The sequence below is a fragment of the Lycorma delicatula genome, chromosome 13 (genome assembly GCF_047948215.1).
Source record: "Lycorma delicatula isolate Av1 chromosome 13, ASM4794821v1, whole genome shotgun sequence".
Taxonomy (NCBI): domain Eukaryota; kingdom Metazoa; phylum Arthropoda; class Insecta; order Hemiptera; family Fulgoridae; genus Lycorma; species Lycorma delicatula.
The window spans coordinates 45,179,199-45,207,084 of record NC_134467.1 but is presented as its reverse complement, the minus strand read 5'-3'; the positions used below and the strand labels follow the sequence as shown (position 1 = coordinate 45,207,084).

Here is a 27,886-nt window from a genome sequence, read left to right as displayed (position 1 = left end):
AATCATTACCGTCTTTTTGGAAGGCAAGAAATTCCGAACGGTTAGCGATGTGTGCGCGGGCGCGTTGCCATGGTGCAGAATCCTATATTTACTGTTTAGCCTCCGGTAACTACCGTTTAGATAATTCTTCAGAGGATGAATGAGAATGATATGTATGAGTGTAGTCTTGTACATTCTCAGTTCGACCGTTCCTGAGATGTGTGGTTAATTGAAACCGAACCACCAAAGAACACCGGTATCCACTATCTAGTATTCAAATCCGTGTAAAAATAACTGGCTTTACTAGGACTTGAACGCTGGAACTCTCGACTTCCAAATCAGCTGATTTGGGAAGACGCGTTCACCACTAGACCAACCCGGTGGGTCCATGGTGCAGAACCCGGCTGTTGTTACCCCACAGATCTGCACGTTTGCGCCTAATGCTTTTACGTAACCGCTTCAAAACTTTACAATAGAACATCCCATTGACAGTTTAACCAAGAGGAACAAATTCCTTATGGATAATGCCTTTGCTGTCGAAAAAAAACAATCATCGTGGACTTCACGTTGCTGCGAACTTTGCGTGCTTTTTTGGCCGCGGTGAACTTGGCGACTTCCACTGCGACGACTGCTGCTTAGTTTCAGGGTCATACTCGTTCACCCATGTCTCATCACCGGTTATGATGTTGGAGATGAAGTTAGGGTCATCTCTTACTGAATTTTTCAATTCACTACAGACAGCTACACGATGTTGTTACTGGTCGCCGTTCAACAGTCTCGGTACGAATTCAGCAGCGATGCGTCTCATGTTCAAATTGTCCGACAAGATGCGTTGCACGGACCCGTATGACATTTGTACGATTGCACAAACATCGTGGATTGTTTGTCTACGATCTGCAACAATAGCCTCTCGCACTTTCGCGATGTTTTCCGGTGTTGCGTTTGTTGATGGTCTTCCTGAACGCTCATCGTCATCGACTGTCGTTCGTTCATGTTTGAATCGTTTGTACTACAAAAAAGTTTTACTTTTATTCATAGTATTGTCATCAAATGCTTCCACAAGCATGCGATGGGTTTCTACACCGGCTTTTTAAGCGTGAAGCAAAATTTGATGCAGGTTATTCCTCTTTAAAATTTCCCATTTAGAACTTCGCCGAAGCGGTAAAAAATAACGTTACCCAACCGCACAAAAGTCAACAAAGCAGCCACTCACCGTCATAGCTGTTGGAACACTGATTCACAAAGAGTACTGTTAGCCGCACCTAGTGCAGCAGGTCGTACCCACCGGGTTGGTCTAGTGGTGAACGCGTCTTCCCAAATCAGCTGATTTGGAAGTCGAGAGTTCCAGCGTTCAAGTCCTAGTAAAGCCAGTTATTTTTACACGGATTTGAATACTAGATAGTGGATACCGGTGTTCTTTGATGGTTGGGTTTCAATTAACCATACATCTCAGGAATAGTCGAACTGAGACTGTACAAGACTACACTTCATTTACACTCATACATATCATCCGCTGAAGTATTATCTAAAGACGGTTGTTACCGAAGGCTAAACAGGAAAAGAAAGTGCAGCAGGTCGTACCAACAATGGTTCGCGTGCGAAATTCAAATTCTCCGAACTTTTGGGTAGCACCTCGTATTTCAATGTTCATTGTTGAGCTCCTGATAATATTTTAGTACTGGGCATTTTAAGTCTAAAAAATGTAACATCACTTTTCCTCCTGATGGTTCACTTTTGAATATTTAATTATAGAGGACTGTAGATACTTCCATTCCGCATTCTCCCATTTAATTAATCTCTGGCAAGAAATGATAGACACAGGTTTCATTACCAGTAATAATTCTGTTAAGAAATAATCACTTTGGTTATTATAGCAGGCTAAATTTTTGAAGGTTTTTTCCTAGATGTTCAAGAAAAATTTGTTTAGACAGCATTATGAGTTGTTTGGGACCCCTGCAGAACAGCCATTGCGGTAATTTCATCAGCAGAATCATGAGTTATTTAAAGAGCATTTGCTCATTCGGAACAGTGACACAAACACACACACACACATACATTGTCAATTATTTGAGATGGGCATCCAGCTCATTATTCAAATGTAAGTGTGATAAAACTGAACTTTTCAATCCACTTGTAGATTTGAAAGATTTACTCTACTATAGTAAAACACTGTTCCTGTTATGCGATAGATTTTAACCCAAAATTTAACTTCATATCAACAAAATAAAAAACAGAGTAATGAACATTGCAGTTCTTTGATACAAACAGAAAAGTGGAGCAGCCAGGCAATTCAATGACAATAGAATTGTGTCTTATTAACTTCAAACCTACACGGAAGTGTTAAATCAGAAACAACATATGACATCTGTGTGAAAGTGGCAGTGTTCCCAACACAAACGCAAATATATAGCAGTGATACATTCCTACATTAAATTTACGAACAATAATAGAAAAAAAAAAGTCTTTTACTTGTTAATCCAAGATTGCTTCTTACAGGTTTTGGACGAGTCGAAGCCTTTTTTAACCATTCATTATATTTTTGTTCTGACAGTTTTTGTTTTTCTTTTCTTTCCTGTTCTTTTTTTTGCATTTCTATTTTCTTTCTCAGTTTGTCTTCTGTTTAGGAAAAAAGAATTAAATTTAGATAATATTACTATTTTCTACATATAACATACATAAGTTCTGCCATTATATTACGCATTGAATAACTTTCCTTTTTTTTAATATTGTTACATTTCAATTGGTCAAATTTAAATCTGTATATTTGACAATGCATCGAAAAAGAATTGCTAAAAAGTTTTGATAAAAATTGAAAGATAAATTTATTTTCACCTTGATTGAAATCTTAGTGGTTCCTACTGTTTGGAACCATAACCTAGTATTTAGGATAGTTGACAATAGATAATGTCACTTACAGAACGATAACAATTCTCAAAAACGATATTCCATACCAATCTTACTATGAGGAATAAGGAGTGAAGTGGTTTCTTTACAAGCAGGTTTCTTTACCTGGGTGGAGCAGAAATAGTTTAGAAACCACTTTAAGAGTGGTTTCTTCCTGCCTACCTTTCTTTTTCTATTTAGCCTTTGGAACGACCGCAGGGTATTCTTCAGAGAATGATATGTATGAATGTAAATAAAGTGCAGTCTTGTACAGTCTCAGATCAACCATTCCTGAGGTGTGGTTAATTAAACCTCAACTACCAAAGAACACCGGTATCCATTACCTAGTATTCAAATCCGTATAAAAGTACGGATACTACCTTTACTAGGATTCTGAGCCTCAGAACTCTTGACTTCGAAATCAGCTGATATGCAATGATGAGTTCACTACTAGACCAACTCGGTAGGTTCTTCCTACCTAGCATAGCTTTTCAAAACTGTCACAAATTTTTCCTCATATTTGTCTAAGATCTCTTCAATTTGGATTTTATAAACTCATTTCATTTTCAACATCTTGTAACCTCACATTTCAAAGGTATTTCTCTTTGCTTTTCTTTTTTAACTATTTTCATTTTACTACCATTAAGTGAAACACAAATATTAAAAAAAAATTCTAACACTTAGGTCTATATTTGATTCCAGTAGGCTTCTATAGATCTATTGAGGCCTGACTGACAACCCATTTCTTTTAAATCAATGAATTTCATATACTGATTAACTGTCTGATTACCCTGTTAAGAGTTCTTTAACAGTAGTCTGCAAAATCTTGCTTCACAATAGAAGTGCCCACATTTAAGTGATATCTGTGTAGAGAAAGGTAATGTAAATATGATAACTATAGTTTTTTTTTACCTACATTATAATAAATATTAGAGTAGCACTCGCAAAAAAATAAATGTTGGTATCACTACTGCAAATAAATATTCTTATTTATTTATTTAAAAAAAATTTCTGGGTAAAGATTCCAGGTCTATGAGTTATAGAATAGATTAAAGAGCAGTTAACAATTCAATAGATAAATATTTTATTCTGACTGGTACAGAATAGCATATTATCATGTTAGGAATAATACATACGTCACTCCACACGTAAAACAAACAAAACTTTCCTGGATAATCAAGATAATAATTGACTACAAAAAATAATAGTTTCTTGTTTTCAGATAAAAAATTGATCAAAGCAGCATTACAAATATATAATTCATTTTTTTAAATAAAACATGAAATAATAATAATGCTATGATAAATACATAAATGTAATGAATATTTAAAAAAAAGGAAACTATGCCCATATTTATAACCGCTTTGAACATGATTCAAAAAATTCAACAATGATTTTTAAATTAATATTACTTAAAAATTCATTGACAGGATAATATTATTTCTGTAAAAGTAGATCTTTTAATTTTATTTTAAATAAACTGGTGGGAAGATTTTCTAAATAGCTTACTAATTTATTAATAACAGTACTGGAACCACATAAGCCCCTTCTTATAAGCCAAAGTATTGTGAATAGTTACATAAAATATTATTCTTTTTTTCGTAAAATAAGTAACTTTTTTTTAGCAAAGATTGAACATTTATAAATTTAAAGTGTGGGTTGGTTAACATTTCTAATTTTCTAAATAAGTTATTTATAGTAGTGGATGCCAAACAATTATCTGATACCCATTTTTGCATCTTGAAAACTTGTTTTGACTTTTGGAAGGAGCCCCAAGTGACAATAAAATACTTCAAACCGGCTGGAATACAGGTAAGCATAATAAATAATATATAAGGATGACAAGTTTAGCATTTTTTGTTTTTTAGTGTGTATTAAACAGGAAAGATGAAAAAGTATAACGGTCAACATTTCCAAATTTGCTAAAAGGAGTATATAAATCTAACAATAATTTTTATACATATTGTGAAATAAATACTCAATAAAATACCTTTTATCAGTTTTTCTTTATTTTCTAGCCAAACTTTCCATACTTTCTCTGCTTGTTCTTTTTTAAATTTCTTCAAATCAGTTTTCTTTTTCTTTTCAATATTTTTTTCTTGTTGTTTTATCTTAAATTCCATTTGTTTTTGTGCCAACCATTCCTTTAATTTTAAATCTTTTATACTTTGATTTTTTTTTTCACAATATTCTATTTCTTTTTTCTTTCTTTCTTCTTCTTCTTCCATTAATTTTTTTTGTTCTATTTGTTTAATTTTTTTTTCTAACCATATCCAGTAACTTTGTTCATTTAATATACGTCGTCTTTCTTCTTCTAATCGTTCCTGTATCATTTTTCTATTTTTATCATAAGCGTTTAATCTTTCGACCTCTAATTTCTGTTGATCCTTTAGTTTTATCCAGTTTACGTACGACATTCGGTGGACCTGTTTTAAAAATAAAATTTTTTTTAGTTTGAAAGTTATTTCTTCTAAATAAAAATACCTGAAATGTCTCGAGGAGCAGCATCCTGGTAACTGAAAAGTAAAATTGCATATTGGAATTTTTTAAATTTAGTGAACGTATTTGAATGGAAGTAAAAAAAAACAAATTAAGATTAAAGCTTACTGACACTCGAACCTTGAAATTTATATTCTGCTCTCGTTTTGAATGTTAATGCTGATATGTTTAATATCTAAAGATTAAAATTCTAGGTCTATACGTAATTTAATATGTACTACCTTCCTTAGAATTTTGGTGAAATCTCTAATTTTAATATTACACATGTATATTATTATTATTATGCATAATATTACGCGTAATATTATTTATGGTGCTCTCTACAGAGAGAGAGAGAGAGTAATTTTACATGTATGAAATTCCGACCATCAAATCGTTAAATAAAAAGAACTAATCTTAAAAACACTTTTATAAAACTTAATTAATATTCTCAAGTTAATTATCAAATAAAAATTTCCAGATTAAAATATGCTCGTAATTAAAGATTGTTAATTCTTAAAAAGTTGATCATTACATGTAGAAAAATTACCTTTTCAATTAAATTTTAAACATCATTACCAACTGTATTACGTGAAACTTCCCTTTCATATTATATTTGATATTACTCATTTTTATTTTTATTTTTATGTTTTGATGTATTACATATGATGGATGCTGAAATCGTCATCTTTGTTCCACGTGATGAAAGTATTATGTCTGTCTGATTAAACGTGTTGCTTAAATAAATTATTATGATTGGGTAAGCATGTAGTTTGTTCTTTACAACTCTACTGTAAAATTGTATCTTTACTAGTTTGATTTAAAAAGAATATTATATTTCTTTTTTCTCTTCTTGGATTATTTTTTTTGTCGTTGTTTCTTTTCGAACCATATCCAATAACAGTTTTCAAACGTCATTTTTCTTACTCTAATAGTTCTTGTAGAATTTTTATATTTTTGTCACATATATTTAATATTTCTACAGACGGAAATTAATTGTATATCATAAAACATTTTTCATATACATTATTATTATTATATTATAATACATTATTCATATGAATGTAATGAAGCATCAACAGAAATTAAATTAATTTTTTATCCGGTTTACACAAGATCAGTTTTTTTTATCCGGTTTACACAAGATCAGTTTTCTCATAAGCTTGGTTTTCGGAAACTATTGGATCCCACAGGCAAAGTAACGGCGGGCGACGTTAAATTGCTTGCCGATAAAGACCTCTAAAATTTACAAATGCCATCCTGCAACGAGTTTCTTCTTTTGTTGTATGTTTGATCTGCAAAGATATTCTCCATTCCTAGTGATTAGAGAAGTTGATGCAGAAAAATATCCGTGATAAGTAAGAACACACGGACTGCAACTTAACCTCAATAATTAATGATAAAATACTGGATTCGGATATAAGAAAGTTAATTGCTAGTATTAAATTAAATAAAAGGAAAAGGTTTTAAAGGAAGACTATTGCGAAGATGATATAAATAAAACTAATAGAAAAATCATTGTTAGGACTTCGATTGATAATAAAGTGAACCATACTACTGAAAATCTAAACTGATAATTTAAGAACATTAAACATTAGGAGATAAGAACAAACTTTTACAGGAATTGCTTGAAAATTTAAAAAAAAGTTATGCTAGTGGGTAATGATCTGAAACAATTTGAAGTAAAAACTACACAAAAGAGGCCATGTAACCTTACTATTACTAAAATACATGAAGAAAACGAAAAGTATGCTACTTATAACTGTGCATCACACTAGCAGAAACAATTGCTGCTCAAATTAAATATGTAAAAAAAAAAAACAAATAATTTTACCCAGTTCTTTTGGGGTTAGGTGGAGAGATTTTTACAACTGGACGCCTTTTCTAAGGCTAACCTACTGTAGGTAACAAAATATAGAAATTTTATAGTATGTGAAAGATTGAAATGTGACTGGGATTTAAATCTTAATCGTTATGCAGAAAGATAGATGATATACATTACAATACCACAACGAAAGGCGTTGAGTTTATTCATACATTTATTTCTATTTGCTAGTTAAACTCCCTAGCAGTTAATGATGTTAAAGAAGAATTTAGATTTGGAGTAACAGTACAAGATGAAAAGATAAAGATGCTACAATTTGCTGATGATATAGTAATTCTACCCAAGAGTAAAAAGGAGTTAGAAGAAACAATGAATGGCACGGATGAAGTCCTGTGCAAGAACTACCACACGAATATAAACAAGAACAAAATGAAAGTAATGAAATGTAGTAGAAATAACAGATTGACCACTGAATGTGAAAATAGGAGGAGAAAAGATTATGGAGGTAGAAGAATTTTGTTATTTGGGAAGTAAAATTACTAAAGATGGACCAAGCAGGAGTGATATAAAATGTCGAATAGCACAGGCGAAACGAGCCTTCAGTCAGAAATATAATTTGTTTACATCAAAAATTAATTTAAACGTCAGGAAAAGATTTTTGAAAGTATATGTTTGGAGCGTCGCTTTATATGGAAGTGAAACTTGGATGATCGGAGTACCTGAGAAGAAAAGATTAGAAGCTTTTGAAATGCGATGTTATAGGAGAATGTTAAAAATCAGATGGGTGGATAAAGTGACAAATGAAGAGGTGTTGCGGCAAATAGCTGAAGAAAGAAGCATTTGGAAAAATATAGCTAAACAAAGAGACAGACTTATAGGCCACATATTAAGGCATCCTGGAATAGTTGCTTTAATATTGGAAGGACAGGTAGAAGGAAAAAATTGTGTAGGCAGGCCACGTTTGGAATATGTAAAACAAATTGTTAGGGATGTAGGATGTAGGGGATATACCGAAATGAAACGACTAGCACTAGAGAGGAAATCTTGTGGAGCTGCACCAAACCAGTCAAATGACTGAAAACAAAAAAAAAAAGTTAAACTCCAAGACTTTTCAGTTGTTATAAAACAATAATGTTCAGTAAGAGGTGCAGTTTACTTCTTAACAAGTGTCAAACATTAACGTGATAAATTATTTATTTTTTCCAACTGTATAGCGAGGGTACATTGTGGGTGAAGTTTTTATTTATTTTTAACTTTTATTTTAATCATAGATACCAATGTAGGTTTTATTTAAATTGATACCATTTACGTATAGGCACTTCTATTGTGGTGCCGGCTTCTGGTGAATCAATCAGTCACAAGATTGCTGTCTGTTGTTAAGAACTCCACCTGATTATTCAGGCAGTTAATCAATATATAAGTGTATTGGTTTCAAAGAAATTGATAATCAAGTCAAACCTCCATCTGGGTAAAGAGAGGGTAGTTACTTGATTACAGATCTAAGCTGTTGCTTGAATTGCCCAACCTTCTTTAAAGGTTTTACTTATATCAAATAAAAAATCTTATGTAAAATAAAAGTAATTTTTATTTAAAAGAAATAACTTTTTAATTAATTTTTTTTTTTAAAACAGGTACAAAAAATGTCTTATGTCAACCAGATAAAAAATGAATGATCAACAGAAATTACAGGTCAATAGATTAAACATTTATGATGAAAATAAAGAAATGATACAAGAACGATTAGAAGAAGAAAAAAGACATATATTAAATGAAGAAAGTTATTGGATATGGTTAGAAAAAAAAACTAAAGAAATAGAACAAGTAAAATTAATGGAAGAAGAAGAAGAAATAAATAAAAAGGAAATTGAATATTTTGAAAAAAAGATTCAAACTATAAAAGATTTAAAATTTAATGAATGGTTGGCTAAAAAACAAATCGAATCAAAAATAAAACAACAAGAAAAAAATATTGAAAAGAAAAATGAAATGAAGAAATTTAAAAAAGAACAAGCAGAAAAAGTATGGAAAGCTTGGCTAGAGAGAAAAGAAAAACTGATACAAGGTATTTTACTAAATACTTATTTCATAGATGTATACAAATTATTGTTAGATCTATCATCATTATCTATTCCTTTTGCATATCTGGAAAGGTTGGCCGTTATACTTTTCCTTACATAGTAAAAACCATTTCTTGGTTTTTCTTCTTTTTTTTTTTGCTTGATAATATTGCCATACAAGCACAATGCTTGTGTGTGAGATATGGAAATGGAATTTTTGTACCATAGGAAAAATTGCATGACTGGCTGGGATTCAAACCCAGAACCTCTGAATAAATGTGAGATGTTACCACTCCACTATGAAGATCAGATGGATTGCTTCATATAGTTGGCTTTGTACATAATAAAATTTTACTGTACTGTTTATTTTTGAAGCATGCTTCAGAACAAAACAGTAGGTGAAATCTACTGTTGGAAATTTCTTTGATGAAATCTAGGTCGAGTTAATTTTGTGATTAAAGTTTGTAAGGGTTTGCAAGGTAAAAATGGGATTCATAAAAATTAATTCAGGATGTAGGTTGAGGTTTAAAGATTAAAAAAAAAAAAAATGAAATGCAGAATAGAATCAAACCAGTCAAATGACTGACGACTCAAAACAAAAGGTATATTTGAGTTATTGGTATGTGATTTTTTTTTCAAACTGCAAACAAAAATATCCAGGGGAGGTAAAGCTGGTGATCTAGGTACATGCAGACCATGAAAAATGATCTTTCCTCTGTTTTCCATCACGTAAAAAAAAAATCACTGCTTTCCCTGAAAGCAATGATATTCATTATGGTATTCAGTTACTATGATGATAAGAGCGAAAGTATAACATTATAGTTGAATAGCATCTTACTTGGGCCATGTTAAAGTATATTCTACTTGCAAAGAAGGCAACAAGAAACCACTTCACTCCTTACTCCACCATAGTAAGTCTGCAATGGAATATTATCATTTTTGAGAATGGTTATATCACTTGTCTCATATGAGTGTAAGTGACTTGTACATTGTCAGTAATCCTAAATATTAGATTATGGTTCAAGCAGTAGGAATCACTAAGATTTTAGTCAAGATTAAGCTGAATTAATCTTGAAATTTTTGTCAAAAATGATCTACCAATTCTCTTTTTAATACATCATAAAAGAAACAAATTTATATATGTTCAATTGAAATGTAAAAATATTACAAAAAAGGAAATTTATTCAATGAATCATATAATGACAGAACTTATGTATGTTATATATATAGAATAGTAATATTTTCTAAATTTAATTCTTTTTTCCTAAACAGAAGACAAACTGAGAAAGAAAATAGAAATGCAAAAAAAAGAACAGCAAAGAAAAGAAAAACAAGTACTGTCAGAACAAAAATATAATGAATGGGTAAAAAATGCTTCGACTCGTCCAAAACCTGTAAGAAGCAATCTTGGATTAACAAGTAAAAGAAATATTTTTTTTTCTATTACTGTACGTAAATTTAATGTAGGAATGTATCACTGCTATATATTTGCGTTTGTGTTGGGAACACTGCCACTTTCACACAGATGTCATATGTTGTTTCTGATTTAACACTTCCGTGTAGGTTTGAAGTTAATAAGACACAATTCTGTTGTTTTTTTTATTGAAGTCTATTGTCATTGAATTGTCTGGCTGCTCCACTTTTCTGTTTGTATCAAAGAACTGCAATGTTCATTACTCTGTTTTTTATTTTGTTGATATGAAGTTAAATTTTGGGTTAAAATCTACCGCATAACAGGAACAGTGTTTTACTATAGTAGAGTAAATCTTTCAAATCTACAAGTGGATTGAAAAGTTCAGTTTTATCACACTTACATTTGAATAATGAGCTGGATGCCCATCTCAAATAATTGACAACGTATGTGTGTGTGTGTGTATGTGTCACTGTTCCGAATGAGCAAATGCTCATTTGCTGATGATTCAACTCATGATTCTGCTGATGAAATCACCGCAATGGCTATTCTGCAGGGGTCCCAAACAACTCATAATGCTGTCTAAACAAATTTTTCTTGAACATCTAACAGCACAATTTAGCCTGCTATAATAACCAAAGTGATTATTTCTTAACCAAATTATTACTGGTAATGAAACGTGTGTCTATCATTTCTTGCCAGAGATTAATTAAATGGGAGAATGTGCAATGAAAATATCTGCGTCCTTTATAATTAAATATTCAAAAGTTAACCATCAGCAAGAAAATTGAAGTTAAATTTCAATTTTTGGACTTAAAAGGTCTAGTACTGGAATATTATCAGGAGCTCAACAATAAACAGTGCGTGTTACAGTGAAATACATATTGAAATGTTGAAGCTTGCAATTCAAGGAAAACTGTCAAAAGCATTGTTTTATTGTATTATAATGCATGTCTGCATACAGTAAAAATTCTCCAAAAATCAAGTTTGAGGTATTTTTGCAATGAAAGAAGTGTATTGTAAAGTAGTGGAATTTAGTGAAAAATTATGTATAGCTGCATTATAGATAATTATTGATTTGCCCTCAATAATAGCAGCTGGACTCGTTCTTTCTTTTGCAAACAAAACATCTATCTGTTTTTGTAACATCCGTCTTTTCTTGGGGTTTAAATAACTAAAATTTAGTTTTTGTATTTAAAATTTGATCCCTGGTGATCCTTTTTTTTATTCATTATTTTTTATATTAATAATTTTATTTATATCAAGTATAGTATTGAGTTTTAATAAATTTATTTTTAATTTTTTTTTTAAGGTTTATCCTGCACAAACATCAGCTATATTAATCCAGAACCGTGGAAAAATGTTTTAGATGAAAATGACGTAGACCTAAATGAATTTGAAAAAACTTAAATTAAATAAAAACTATTTAATATTTGTAACTTATAATTGGTAAATTATATTTTGCATTTTATAATCTTGTTTATTCATTATTTTAAAAATATTTTATTATTTACACCGGTTTTTTCATTACACCTTTACAATGCACGTTTAAGTTAATTCATAAAATGATTTGCATTTATCTTATTGTAATGGCCAAGATATGCTGATACAGTTTTTTTCACTAAAGCAGCATTGCCCTACTTCTAATTGTCAATGTGAACAATTAATTACAGTTTTTAATTACAAAGAATAAAATTACCAAACTGCTTTGACTAATAAGTAAATTTAAATATAGACACAATGAACACTTAAAAGCCTCCATTGCAGTAATAATTACAAATTCTTGAAATACATGTATCGATAATAATCAGCATGGTTGAAATTCTATTGAGTTTCAACTGTTGAAAACTACTGAAATAACTATTTCCCAGCAGAATGTTTTTTAAATAACAGAAAAAATAGCTAACCTATTTTTTTTCTCTTTCTTTGGCACGATTTCACACAACCACCATTGTTGGACCATCAGCGAAGTCAGAAGCTGGATGGAGGGAAAGCATGGTAACACAGGCTACAAAATCACCCAGTTCCTGTCTGGACATGAATGTTTCCAGGACTAATCTGTACAGGGTGTGCAGATGCCGTACAAATCATTGTGATGATTGCGGTGGGCTTGATACAACATAACATGTAGTGTTATTTTGCCCTAGACTGAGCGACTTAAGAGTAGCGCTCCAGGAACAGGATTAGGAGGTGGCAAACAACATAATCGAATTGATGCTCAGCAATAGCGACAAAACAGGAATGTACCTCGACGACGATCATAACAATGATAGGAGAGAAGGCCAATGAGGAGAGGTGATGACAGGCTGAGGAGATGCGGATCGATATAGACATGGCGTTCGGCGGGGCTCATCGATTGCTCCCTGAGGATGCCTTCCAGTCATCCAGAATTGGGTAGTAGAGAGCCTGGGTGATCATGTAGGGGCTGTACATACCATATGGCGTAGATCCGGCCCCTGCATGATAAGAGGAGAGGTGTTTTAGTGGGTGGGAGCCCTGCATTGCTGTCAGTGCAGGCCTGATAGTGGCTGGTAGAGCTTTACCCCCTATGGAAACCAAAAAAAAAAAAAAATACAAAAAAAATTCACTAATGAATGTAAATATGTCCATGAATTTCTTGATAAAATAAAACACAAATTATGAAAATTGGATCACTATTTACAAAATAATTGCTTTCAGAAACCCAATAGTACATAGCCTTCAGTATCCATGTTATAAATGAATCAATCCATATTATCAAATTAATATTTTATAAATATATATAATATATATAAATATTAATTTATTATCAACAAATCAATCTATATTTGTTTTTGGATAAATGCTTTCTTTAAATTTATGTATAGGAAAACACTCCCCATGAGCTTTACTGCACTTCGGTACAGACAGTTTGGGATTTTCTTTTTCTTTCTTCTGATGTGCACCACAGTACATCTTCTTTCTTTCTTCTCTGGTAATTTCCTCAACCCTAGTCCACCACAAGAATCGTTACTTGCGTTCTTTTCTTTAGCCATTGAACTGCCAAACCTTCCTGCATGTTTATTTATAAACCGCTCAGCAGAGCGATTCATTTCTCTAGCAATGAGTTCTCATGAAAAATTGCCAGAGATCACATGAGTTGCATGTGTTTTGGGGTCCTGGTTGTTCTTGGTGTGCATGTGGTAGTGGCTGCTGCTGTTCAAGAGCAATGACTTCCATGTAATCACTGCCTTCCAATTCATCATCGACTATATCATTAAGTCCCTCATTGTCTGATTCACTCTCCATTTCGGTCAAATTAAACTCGCTATCTCTCTTATTGTTGAAATATTCACAAATATCACGATCGGTTAGGCTTCTATACTAGTCCCCAGTTTAGAATTAATAACTGTATAATTCTGAGAATGCAACATTTTCTTACAAATCCCATCAACATTGGCAATAATTTTTATAATTTTAACTACTCAAAAAAGACCACTATATGTTATGAGACATTTATTTCTTAACCATTATGATGTATATATAAACGACAACAAATCTGACAAACTATATATATATATATATTCATTAGAAAATTTTTATTTAATATATTCAAGCAATCATTTCAGTTAAGGCCACAGGCAAGAACAGCAGCAACAGTTACAAAAGGCTTTATTATGGGAAGGGTAGAAGAATCCATAGACTGACCTTCAGAAATGGCTAGTCTGCAAACACAGGGAACTGGGGTATAAGCTGACTCAGTTCATTTACTGATCAGATTTTTAAGGCATACCTATGTGCATAGATGCTGAGACCCTCCATGCTGATTGCACTCCATGGAGTGCAATTATTGGGGAGAGGAGGATACTGCAGAACAGACAGGGTTCATGTGCAATCGATTTCTGCAGCATAGAGAAGCAAGCCAGAGAGAATTCTTTTTGCTTACATCAGAGAATATTATTGAAAATATGTTGCAGCCAAGTGATCATGACTTGTGGTGTCCACGATATTGGTTAAGATATCCAAAGATTGTGAAAAAAGTGCAGGAGTGAAGAATTTTTCCTCAGTTTCCCTTCAAATCAAAGCAAATCTGGTCTCAAAATGGAGCAAGAATGAGACAAAATGTAGATATAACTTGTAATTAAAATGAATAACATTACCAAACAAACATAATTCTGGAAAATATGAACAGAACTCCTTTGACTGTAATAATATCCTACATTGGTAAAATAGGGGATATAAGTTTAAATAAAGGTACAATGAACACTTAAAAGAAGTCCCCCATCACAATAAAGAACAACACATCCAATATATATATATACATTTTTTTTTTCAAGGGATAATATTTTTATTATATTTTTCTATATATTCAAGCAACTGCATTATAAAGAAATCATATCAGTTTATGCCACATGGTAAGAACAGCAGCACCTATTACTAAAGATGTTATGGGAAGAGCAAATGGACCCTTAGACTCATTCCAGACCTTAATAAATGGCTGACCTGCAAACACAAGGAACTGGGGTATGAGCTGACCCAGTTCATTTACTGTCACAGATTTTTAAGGCATAACTGTGCGCACAGATACTGATACCCTCCATGGAGTGCAACTATTGTGGAGAAGAGGATACTGCAGAAAACACAGTGTTCATGCACTTTTTCTTTTTCTGTTTAGCCTTCGGAACCACCGTAAGGTATTGATTAAGAGGATGAATGAGGTTGTTATGTATATGGATGTAAATGAAGTGTAGTCATGTACAGTTTCAGGTCAACCATTCCTGAGATGTGTGGTTAATTGAATCCAACCACCAAAGAATACCCACCGGGTTGGTCTAGTAGTGAACGCGTCTTTCCAAATCAGCTGATTTGGAAGTCGAGAGTTCTAGTGTTCAAGTCCTAGTAAATTCAGTTATTTTTACACGGATTTGAATACTAGATTGTGGATATCGGTGTTCTTTGGTGGTTGGGTTTTAATTAACCACACATCTCAGGAACGGTCGAACTGAGACTGTACAAGACTACACTTCATTTACACTCATACATATCATCCTCTGAAGTATTATCTGAAAGGTAGTTACTGGAGGCTAAACAGGAAAAGAGAAGCAACCACCAAAGAATACCAGTATCCATGATTCCATGATCTGGTATTCAAATCCATATAAAAGTAACTGCCTTTTCTAGGATTTGAACCTTAGAACTCTAGACTTTGAAATCAGATTTTTTGCAATGACTAGTTCAGAATTAGACCAACCCAGTGGGTAATGTTCACGTGTAATCAATTCCTGCAGCATAGGGAAGCATGCCGGAGAGAATTCTTTGTGCTTACCCCAGAGAATATCATTGGGAATATACTGCAGCTAAGTAATCAGGATGTGAAGTGTCCACGATGATTGTGGAAAATGGGAATGAGGAATTCTTCTAGAATCTTCCTTTGGGTTGTGTTCATATCAAAGCAGGTCCAGCCTTAAATTTGAGGAAGAATGAATTAAAATCTAGGTTTAAGTTTTATAAACATTCTATTTATTAAATTGGTTTGGTTTGTTAAAAAAAAATTATTTTAAATAACGATCATTCTATTTAAAGTTTACATTTATTAACACAGATTTAACTAATTTTTGTATAAAAATTTGGTTGGTGCTGTGTTCACAAAATTGCATCTTGGATAAATATTTTTGTTTATACTATGTCAAAGTATAAATAAATGTGCAGTAATGATAATGTATTAACACAAGAATAAAACTATTTGTTTTTGTACTAAATACAGTAAGAAATATTTATAAGTACACTAAAATGATGATAAATTCTAAATGTGGAAAAAATGTTTGCTATTTATGATAATAGTTAAACACACTGAATTGGAGAATCGAATGAGTCTAATGATATGAGAAAAGAGTAATATAATGAGGCACACAGCGACTGTCTGCCTTGTGCAAGCAAGCTTTTATTTTCTTCATATGCACTGTTGATGTTTAAAATATAAAACGCTACTTTTGTAACTGCTCTAATGGATTGGACTAAGAAATTTGAAATTTTTTTGACAATCATAACTTAGTGTTGCATTTTGTTTAATCACTGCAGCTTTGCAGAATTATCTCGTTAATATTTCGGTTAAATTTTTTGTTATTCACATTAGTATGTAAAAATTGTTGTATTTTGTTGTAATATAAAATACATCCAATATACAAAGCGTCTGGAATGTTGCTGTGCAGTATGCTATAGAACTGTGTGGTGCATTCTGTATTTTCAGCGTAGGTTGGTTGCGCTGTGGGTTCTTTGCTCAATAATGAACTAAGAGGTCAGTTGTTGAACAGTGATTGAATGTGCTTTGTTTTTCGCAATCAATAGTTGTGAGAAACATGATTCTTTCGGTAGAGGAACTACTGACATTAAGCTTACAGATTATATATTGTACAAGTATAAAGAAAGAATTAAAGAAAAAAGGACTCATTATTATATTAAATATTATCAATAATATCAAGTGGAAATAGGGGGTGCTGCAGTTCCACAGTGCCTATACCTGAGCCGCCACAGGTTATAACACCAGAAAACAGGGTTGTTTTTATTTATTTACTTTATATTTTTTTTTTTTTTTTTACCAGTTACAATTTTAAATATATTTATTTAATTATAATGTTGAAATATACATCAACCCAATATCTTATCTTTGAGCTTAATCAAAAATTTGGAATGATTTTTCAAGACACAAAAATCAGCTATCAAAAAATTAAAAATGGTAACTAACCCAAGTGTTTATATTTATGAATGTATAATCTTTGATGAAAAAAATAATTACTTATTGTTTAAAAAAAAATTACAATATCCATCTCTCAAACCAGATAACGAACTGTTTTCATAAAACTCAATGCAATACTTATGTTTAAAAGACAGGGGCAAATTATTCTTCCATAGCTATTTTTAATAAATTATCCAACCCTTTAAAAAATCTTCATACCAATTTTTAAAAAATAGAATTACATTTAACCATTTTCTTTTAAATGAACTATACTAATTAAAAAATTAACTTTTCTACATCTCCACTTAACATGTACATAAATATGTACTCAAATAATTTTCATTAACACTTTCTAAATTAAATTTTATTTTACATCTTCATGTATATGTCTTAATATTATTATTTTTTGCTTACTATCGCCACATATGCTTGAAGCTTGTGCATGGGATATGGAAATGGATTTTGTATCATATGAAAATTGCCATGCCTGACTGGGATTTGAACCTGGGACCTCCGGGTAAAAGTTCGAGATGCTACCACTTGCACTATGAAGGTCGGCATTTCATTCAGTTATATTTTAAATAATTAATATGGACTTTAATCACACCTTTTTTTTATCTTATAATTAAATATTTGTTGATGCTGCTCTGATCGTTTTACCACAGTTTTCCTTGAATTATCCAGCCAAATACCGAGGCAATTCTTTTATTCTTATTTTTTCAAATTGCATACCTATCTGTTCCTTATGCGATCTATATAATACTGTGCAAATATTAAATAAAAGATCTATTTAAGTTTTAATTCAATAAAAGTATAAAAAAAACTTACATTACATCACATTTTTACAAAATATGTAACAGCCTAGAAAATTAAGCCTTTGAAAGTATTTTAGATCATAATTATGTGCTCATATATAAACAAAAAATGATTTTTTGATCAGGCATGATAATATAATGAACAATTGTGATTGAACAGTCAAAAACTCTGGTAAATTCATTACTGTAACTGTGGACTGGGGAATATTTTTCTTATTTGAACTGTCGATAGTAAGGGTTGAATGAACATATGACAGAACAATAAGATATTGGATTCAAGAATGTCAGGTGAAAAATAAAAAAACTACCTCTAAAAGACTGTATACAATTAATGTATTTTAAAATATATTAATTAAATATTATAATACTATAAACTACTTATATTAATACTATACATTAATATTATATATTTTAATGTATATATGTAAGTATACACACAAAAATATTTTTAAATTGCATCATAGTTTTTCTACATTTAACCAAATTCCATTTTTAGGATTTAATAACATTGAAAATTTACTATATGTATATGGATGTTCAGTTTTAGCACAAACTGTTAATTTATATTTTTTTAATAGATGTACCATCGCTGATTTTGTACTTATCATTGCAAATCTTAAACCTGAAAATAAGAAATTAAATAATATAGATGCTTATTTAATTTACGAATCAAGATATAAAAACACATAAATAAACAAAAAATAGTAGTAGATTTTAATAGAAAGATGTACTGCAACATCAAAATATCTTATAGATCAATTCAAGTGATGTCATTTCTTATAATGAGTATAAAGAAAGTCAATGGTTGAATAAGGGATGCCAATGAAATTTCTCATTACTGTAAATTCCTGCATATAGGTCAAATTTCATTTTAAGGATTTCAAAGAAATATATGGTAATTTTCCATTAATTGTACACCACCATGAAAACTTCACCTATATGAATTATATTGCTTAAAAATAAACTGTTTTTTCATTAGTAAAGTTGTTATTAAAAAAATGTTGAGCTATTTGTCTAATACACATTTTTGTAGCGGGAAAATAATTGTGTAACATTTAGGGTATCTAGGCTAGAGGCATACGAAAGTAAAGGCCTATATTTAGAAAACCAGTGGTCATAATCTCTTAAACATATGCTCAATCAACAGGAAATATCTCCAAGATTTTTTCTGTATATGCTCAAGGACAACGGAATACAAATGCGCAGGCAAGCCAACTCACAGTACAATTGTAGTCAGTCGAGATCTGGACCCCGCAACAGAAGGTTCAGTGTGTGCTTTGGTTAGCAGAATTTCAATTAGTTATTTGTGTTTAACGGCACATATGGACTGAATGGAATTCTCCTAGATCCAAGTCTATTCGTCACTAGGATATAACTTTAAGGGAGACTGGAAGCTTGGATTCACAAAATGGAACGAACTTTCAATCAGTGACAAGAATTTGGATCGTGTACATGAGGCATTCACTGCCAGTCTAGGAAAGTCAATTAGGCGGGCTGGTTATGAACTGTAAATTCCTTGTTCACAACATTGTTCATAAGTAGCTCCCCGTTTGTGAGCATACACGTTACAACTCCTTCATTACATTAAATCAAATGATTGCTGCCTATGATATCAGTTTGCTGAGAAATAATAAATACACTGTGTCGAAAACACTCCTAATTATCTTTATATGTTGTTATTTACTGATTGGAACTTGTTGTACATGTGGGAAAGTTAATAGAAACAATTTTTGAACTTGGGGTACTGAAAACCCCTACACAGAAATTGAAAATGAAAGGGATACAACAAAAGTCGATGTCTGGTTAAGACTGCAGAAAAATGGCATATCAGTCAGTTTTTTCATGCAGCCCATTGTGATAGGCTTGAGAATTTTACTGTTCCTCAGATTCCTGCAGGCTTCAGTTTCCAACAATATGGTGCTCCATCACACTTTCATCGAGACGTTACCACGTACTTGAACAATACTTTCTCCTGAAGTTGGATCAAATGAGGAGGTCCAACTGCATGATCACCTAGATCTCCAGATATCACTCCTTGGACTTTTTGCTTGGAGATTTATTAAAAGTCCAAAGAAAAGTTTGAGATTTGGACGAACACAGAATTGTTAAAGCTGTTGGTTTAACACCTCCTGACAAGCTCTGGTAAACACCTCCTGACAAGAGTTAGATTATTGTCTAGACATCTGCCAGCTACAAAATGTGTACACATTGAACTTGATTAACCTACATTAAAACTTTGTAAGTTGATGTTTATTAAAAAAAAAAAAAAAAACTAAATTATATTAACTGGTTTTCTAGTATAAGCTGTTACTATTGGATAACTTTAGCCTGGATACCCTTTCTTTTCTTTCTTTTTCCTGTTTAGCCTCCGGTAACTACCGTTTAGATAATTCTTCAGAGGATGAATGAGGACGATATGTATGAGTGTAAATGAAGTGTTAGTCTTGTACATTCTCAGTTCGACCATTCCTGAGATGTGTGGTTAATTGAAAACCCAACCACCAAAGAACACCGGTATCCACGATCTAGTATTCAAATCCATGTAAAAATATCTGGCTTTACTAGGACTTGAACGCTGTAACTCTCGACTTCCAAATCAGCTGATTTGGGAAGACGTGTTAACCACTAGACCAACCCGGTGGGTTTAGCCTGGATACCCTGTATAATAATTTTATAACTGTGTCTCACCTATATATTTTTAATGATGATTATCATATGAAAATTCTGAAAACAAATCAAAGGTAATGTCATTTTTTTAAAAGCCTCCCAGTAAGATCTGAAATTATAACTGATATTCAAATTCTTAACCGTGTGTCTCATTTTTAATTTTCTCAGTTAGGATAAAGTGAAGATAAAGACATTGACTTACCTCACATAAGCTTGAAGCTTGTGTGTGAGAATATGGAATGGACACTTTGTGCGCATGAAAATCCTCTGATTGACTGAAATTCAAACCTTACCGATGAAAGCTGATTAAAATTATTTGTATCGTTATAAAAGGAAAATTTCAATCCATAATTGAACATATATAAGGTAATATTTTCACATTTGAACCCAGATAAATAAGAGTATTAAAAATAACATACTTTTTTTAATTTTGGGAAATGATAGAATATTCTTTAATCTACAGAAAAAAAATGATATAAAATTTTTTAGAAATTAATCTGTTGAATTCCGAGAAGTCCAAAAATTTTGAGAATTTGTCTTTAACAGATGACTTTAATTCTGTAGATGGTTTAAACGTTTCATTCAAGATGGTGTGTGCATTTTGGTGAATGTTTTTTTTCAATGTAAGTGCGGTTTCATCTTTCTTGATATATTAAGAGCCAAAACAACTGAATATGGAGTTCTAAGAATACTCACACTTATCATGAAAAATAATTGGTAGTAAAAAAGATATTCTCAGAAAGTTGGAAGTTTGATGCAAGATTTTGTAACAAAGAATGATCAGATACATTTTTTTTACAGAAAGATTACCTAAGAACATTTTTCAGAATTAAAAATAATGTATTAATTAATTCTACAAATTTCACAGCCTTGCTTGAAATTTAAGAGTAAAACTACTGTACAGTAACATGGTGTAAGATGGTGCTACATGCCACACCGCCGATTTGATTTCATAGCTGTTAAGTGAATATTTTGATAATCATATAATTTTCAAAAGACTATGACCTCCATGGTACCTCTTTATCTTTCATAACCAGATATTTATTTTTTGGGTCATTTGAAAGAAGTAACTTTTTTCAAGTACTGCAAACTTAGAATAAATTGAAAGAAATTATTGAGAACACAAAACCTTTAAGGAAAGTTGCACTGAATATAATATGTTATTTTTTTTTATCAGCACTAAAGGTGTAAATTTTGAACATTTATTATCACATGTAAGTGGAAAAAATAATATAGACTGCTTAGTTTCCTGTTATATAATTAAACTATACTCATTAAATAAATAAATACAGTTTACTTTATATACAGGTCGAGTGACTTTATGAACATTGAATAATATAAAATATTGGACTGCTGATTGTGTTTAAAAAAAGATTTGGGAAAAAATTTTATAAACAAAAGTAAAACTTTTTTTAAAATGTTAAAATAGTTAAAACTTAAAACATTTAAAATTTAAATATTTAGAAACTTTTTAGGTGAATGTTATAGTCCAGCAAAAACTTTAAATAATAATGTTCACTTAAAAAGGTTCAAAAACACCAAACAGTTCTATTATATAAAATCTAATAGGATTTACACAAGAACCTAGGAGGAAATATACAAGGAGAAATTGTAAAAAAAAAAAATTGCATGGAAAATGACCAGAATATCAAAAAAGGTAACACAACGTGATTTTGCTTCATTATAATCAATCATCATACATAACAAAACCGGTCAAGGAAGCGATTGAAGCGTTCAGTTGGGAAATACTTTCGCATGCGGCTTACTCACCGGCTTTGTCTGATAACTATTTATTTGCATCGATGGAACACGCACTTGCTGAGCAGCACTTCACTTCATGAAAATGGCTCAATGACTGGTTTGCTTCAAAAGAGCAAGTTTTTTTGGCGTGGAATTCATAAATTGTCAGAGAGATGGGAAAAATGTATAGCTAGCAACAGACAATATTTCTAGTAAAACATTTTTTATCATTTTCATGCAATAAATGTGAATTTTCTATACAAAAATTACGGTTTCATATTTACACACCTGGTCGAATCGGTCTGAATGAAGTTTTAAGTATACATATCTGTACAAACGGATGGTCATTTTGATATATATACATACAGCATAATGGTACTGCAAATACATTTATATTAATCATTTTCTTTTTATTAAATTAAATTTTATAAATAATTTATTTTCAATAAGTTTTATAAATATCAAGAATTAAATCTTAAAAAATAATTCAGATGAGATATTTTGTTTAAAAATGATAAAACAGTTTTTTTAACTTACCGATACAATTCCTAGGTCCAACACCAAATGGTAAAAATACATACGGTGATCGTTTACTTTTTGATTCGTTAGAAAATCTTTCAGGATCAAATTTTTCCGGGTCTGGATAATATTCTGGATCATAATGAAATCCCATAATCGGTATGCATACTGATTCACCAGGATTAATAGTTACATTTGTACCAGGAATGGTATACTCTTTAGTACAAACACGATCTGTTCGTCCGATCGGTGGATGTTTCCTTAGAGCTTCTGTAATTTTAAAAACATATATACATACAAATTTATTTATCTGTTGCTATACGTTAGGTCTTGATTAAAATTTTAAACGGCACTGTTTTTTCTTTACTTGCCCAGTCTTTTGTTTACAATCCTCTGCAATAACTGTCCACCATATTCTATCCATATCATCTACTCCTCCCTAAAAAAAACCAATTCTTCTTTATCTGATCTAACTGCGTCAATTACAATATTAGTATTTTTACAGGAACAGCATTTTAAAATATAATTCAGTTCAAAAACAGTGAAAAGTGTATCTAAGTGGTTAAAGTGGTTTTGTAAGTTTAATAACAATAATGAAGTTTACAAGAGAAACTGAAAATAACCGAAATTTGAACATAGACATTTCTGAATTTTGTTAAATTTAACATTTTATAGCAGTTTGATGCTAGGTTTGTTTTGAGTTAGAAATAAAACCTGTTTTGTCAAATTATAACAAACATTTAAATTTTCAATATTTTTTTTTTTTTTACGGTCAACAATCAAAAAAATATTTCATTTTTCAAATCTACCATTAAAATTTGCCAATGTGAACAATTAAGACAAATCAGTAGTCTTAAAAATTAAGACCAATGGTTTGATAACAATTTTTATCAACTGTGTTGTAAACTTTTAAAAGGTTTCATAATTTCGACTGGTTGAGGATTGCCAGGGCTTCATTGGTTTCAGAAGTATTACTGGTTTCAACGATTGATTTTCCTAAAAGAAAACAATATTTTACTCACCATTCTTTGTTCTTTATTATTACCACTGTAAAAATTTCAAATAAATATTTGAAAAAAAAACAATAACAACCAATCAATTTACAAAGCATCGCTGAAACATTGTGTTGACTCAACAGATCAAATAGCATATGCAATGAAATTATATCTAATTTATATATACCAAATTCAACAATTACCATGGGTCTTCCCTCATATGTTAGATATATTGGCCATTTTTTAGTTAATAACCTTATTTCCTAATCAAACAAGTAGAAACAAATATATATATATATATATATCAAAACTAACTAAATTAATTACTGCAAATACTAACGGCTGGAAAGAAGTATATTGTGATAAGCAGAGAAGCTTCTAGAAATGGAAAGTATGGGAATGCAAAAAAAAAAGACAAAATGAAGGAAGAATGTATACAGATAAAAATAAATATAAAAAGAAAAGATTGAGAAAGAACAACAATGTGGAAGAGGGACAGTTTTAAATGTAGTAGAAGGTTTGAGATTATGCAGCTAAATTTCCAATTTTATTAATATTTAGGCTATTTTTTTATATTGTAAATAATTAGTTTAAAAGTATAATTATATATGATCAAAATTGATTATATACAGATGTTTCAAAATTATGTTACCAGTCAATTGGGATTCACATTTATCTATCTATGTATTAACCACGCACCAAACATGTACGATATTGAATTTTAGGCCTCAGTTAGGACTACTGTTTATGCCTGTGTATGTTTATTATGTGTTAGCTGTGATTGTTTACCTATTCAATAACCAAAGTGTAAACGATATGTATACGGGAACTTTCTTTTAAATACACATTTCAAGTCGAGGAACATATCTGCCATTTGAGTAGTAACATTTTGAAGTACCTATATATATATATATATATATATATATACCGGGTGTTTCTATAATAGGCTGCCAAACTTCTGCAGTGGTTTTTATGTTAAAATAAAGAAAAAACAAATAAACATAAATATAAAAACATATAAACATCGGACTGAAAATTCTTTGGGTTCTTGTTAGTCGCATTTTGGTTATTTCAATAAATAATTTTTATCTCCAGAATGGTTTGACTAATTATGTTGAAATTTCGCACGGTACTTACTAAGATAAAGGACCTATTGTTAAAAAAATAAACAACTTTACCTAATAATATTTTTCAAAATGGCAGCCACTTAAAATTTTTAAATCCAAATAACACAAAAACGATAATTTTGTTAAAAAACCACAAAAGTCAAAAAGTTTTCAATTTTAATTTTAAACAAACAAGCAAAATTGGGTTTTTTACTTGCTTCATAAAATAACAAGCTTTCTACTAAACGTGAATATATAATTTGAACAGAAGATACAATAATAATCATTAATATGAAGATAATTTTCTGAAAAATACATGAAACAACAAGTGCTTGAGATGACCTCCATTTGAGGTAATACATGGTACAACACAGCTTTGCATTGACTGGCGTTCAGAAATCAAAGGTTGGTTCCTTATGATGTTACATGATACCATACTTTTCAAATGCAGAGTCTCAACATCATTATTAGGCGCTGAATAAACCAAAGATTTCAAGTGCCTCCACACATAAATATCAGTAGAATTCAAATCAGGCGATCTAATAGGTCATGGTACCAGCTCGCCTCTTCTGATTCAATTCTGACCGTACATAATGTTGAGCAGCTGCCTCACATCCAGTATGTAATGTGCACTGTCGTGCATGAAGTAGCAGTTATTTCTTCTTTCTAAGGGCAAATCTTCCAAAAGTAGAGGGAGTTCACTTTCTATGAACTGTCCATAATTATTACCATTCAGTTTTGGCGGCAGGAAGTAAGAGCCCAACAAGCTTTCCCCGAAGATGCCGATCCACATGTTCGCTCTTTAAGTGTTCCTGGTGACTTCCTTCAAATACGGCAAGGGGATTTTTATCTACCCGCACATGATTGTTATGCAAGTTTGTAATGCCATTTTTCATAATGGTAATCACTATATAACACTGGAGCAGCAAACACGGGATTGTCATTCCGCTGTTGATACCGCTGGCAAAAATTCATTCTACCTGGTTAAAGTGCTTGAACTCATATGAAGTATGGATTTAACAATAGCTCATGCAGCACTCTCCACATTGTTGAATGTCAAACTTGTATAGCACGTCCCCTAGCTGTCGAGTACTTATATATGGATCTTCTTCAATGTAATTTAAAATGTTTTCATCTACAGCGACTGTTCTCGTTTGCTATTGTTGGGGAAAGTTACAAAAATAAAATTACAAATAACTTGTTTTTGCCAAAAGAAAATTGGACTTTATTTTTAACAGAATGAAAATCAGAATTATATAACCATGTTGATAAAAACAAAAAAAAAAATGCATAAAGGCATAAATGCACTGTTACATATTATTATTTTGTTAAGACAAATGCTTTGCACAAAATCTCCTTGTGCGATATTTATATACAACAATCCTTAAGTGAAGTATAGGTAAACTTATTACCTTAAATATTTCTTTTACATAAACACAGTGTATAATAACAATGCAGAGTATAATAATAATATCTTATTGTTTAACAGAGGATTACCTTAATATTTAGTAGACGATTACTGTTTTTTGTTAATGAAAAACAATATCTTGATATTCACTAGCACAAAATGTAATCTGGATTATCATAATAAAAAGTTCAACAGACGATTATTGTAGAATGAAAAAAAAACATTAATATATTGATATTCACTTACGCAGGATGTAATCTGGATTATAATAACAAAGAGTTTAACGGACGAAAAACACTAATATCTGGATATTCAGTTGCACAAAATATAATCTCACAATCGTGGATTTTATGTCTACATAAGTTCCTTTAAGTTAATATTTTATCATACAATTATAGAGAAGAAAGAGCACAAAGATAAAGTTTAAAGGATCTTTAACATACAATAAAAAGATTCATTGTTGAAGAATATGTGTAATTTACTTGTTAACTGCATGAAGTGTAAACTTTGACTAAACAATATTAGAATTGTAAGACGCACTAATGATGGTCAGAGACTGTGATCAGAGAGAGACTGAGAGAGACACTGACAAGAGACTGCCCGATGACACTACGAGAGACTGCGAGAGAGAAAAACACACAACGAGAGGCTGCCAAAGAATGATCTGACTCTAGTGGGGAGCCGGCTTATATAGTGTAGGTGGAGCCGAGTGATGTCTATAGAAGCCAAGTGCATCCGAAAGGAGCTGTGTGAACTGTGATGAGCCGCTAGATCATCAAGAGCCGAGTGCATCCGAAAGAGGAGCCGAGTGAGTCATCAGGAGCCGAGTGAATGTAACATGTTTACGTTTTGTTGTTCTTCTTTTTTTTTTAAACATTATACATAGGAAATAATACAGAGTTAAATCTTAATAAATAATCAATACAAAAGTCCTAAATAAAAATCAACTGAGCATATATTTATATGTACATTAAATGGAATGCATAAATTTCAGTGTATGAAAAATTTCTTATTTATAATTGAAATATTCATTAGATCGAAATACTGTTAAATTTTAGATGAAAATAAGTCAAATACCAAACCAGTTGAATTAACTTAAAACTGCTTTACGCATTGGCGTAAACAGCTATACCTTCCTTGGTTCTCTATTTTAATGCGCAAAGTTCCAGTCTCAAAAAGCTTTCGAACATTTGAAGCAAATGTGTGACGATTAGGTTGTTGTCGGTTAGGAAATGTTTCTGAATACAACCGCGCTGCTTCCTGACCACTGCCACTGGCTTGTCCATACATAAAAATCATATATGCGTGCTCA

The 27,886-nt window shown here is 31.3% G+C and overlaps 2 protein-coding genes across 2 annotated transcripts in view; one reads left to right on the top strand and one right to left on the bottom strand.

Annotated features, from left to right (window-relative positions):
* The first annotated feature begins 6,006 nt into the window (after positions 1-6,006).
* On the top strand, positions 6,007-12,083 carry LOC142333962 (uncharacterized). Its single transcript, XM_075381611.1, has 4 exons — positions 6,007-6,100; positions 8,797-9,227; positions 10,495-10,641; positions 11,946-12,083. Exons 2-4 carry the CDS (start codon positions 8,831-8,833, stop codon positions 12,041-12,043), a joined length of 642 nt encoding a protein of 213 aa, XP_075237726.1. The 5' UTR covers positions 6,007-6,100; positions 8,797-8,830; the 3' UTR covers positions 12,044-12,083.
* Positions 12,084-18,455: 6,372 nt separating this feature from the next.
* LOC142333623 (cytochrome P450 9e2-like) overlaps positions 18,456-27,886 on the bottom strand; it is a 41,297-nt gene continuing 31,866 nt past the window's right edge. The window contains exons 7-8 of the mRNA XM_075380961.1: positions 23,084-23,335; positions 18,456-18,761 (exon numbers count right to left, since the gene is read on the bottom strand). Coding sequence (XP_075237076.1) covers positions 18,598-18,761; positions 23,084-23,335 — 416 coding nt within the window. The 3' untranslated portion in view covers positions 18,456-18,597. The remainder of the gene's footprint in view (positions 18,762-23,083; positions 23,336-27,886) is intronic.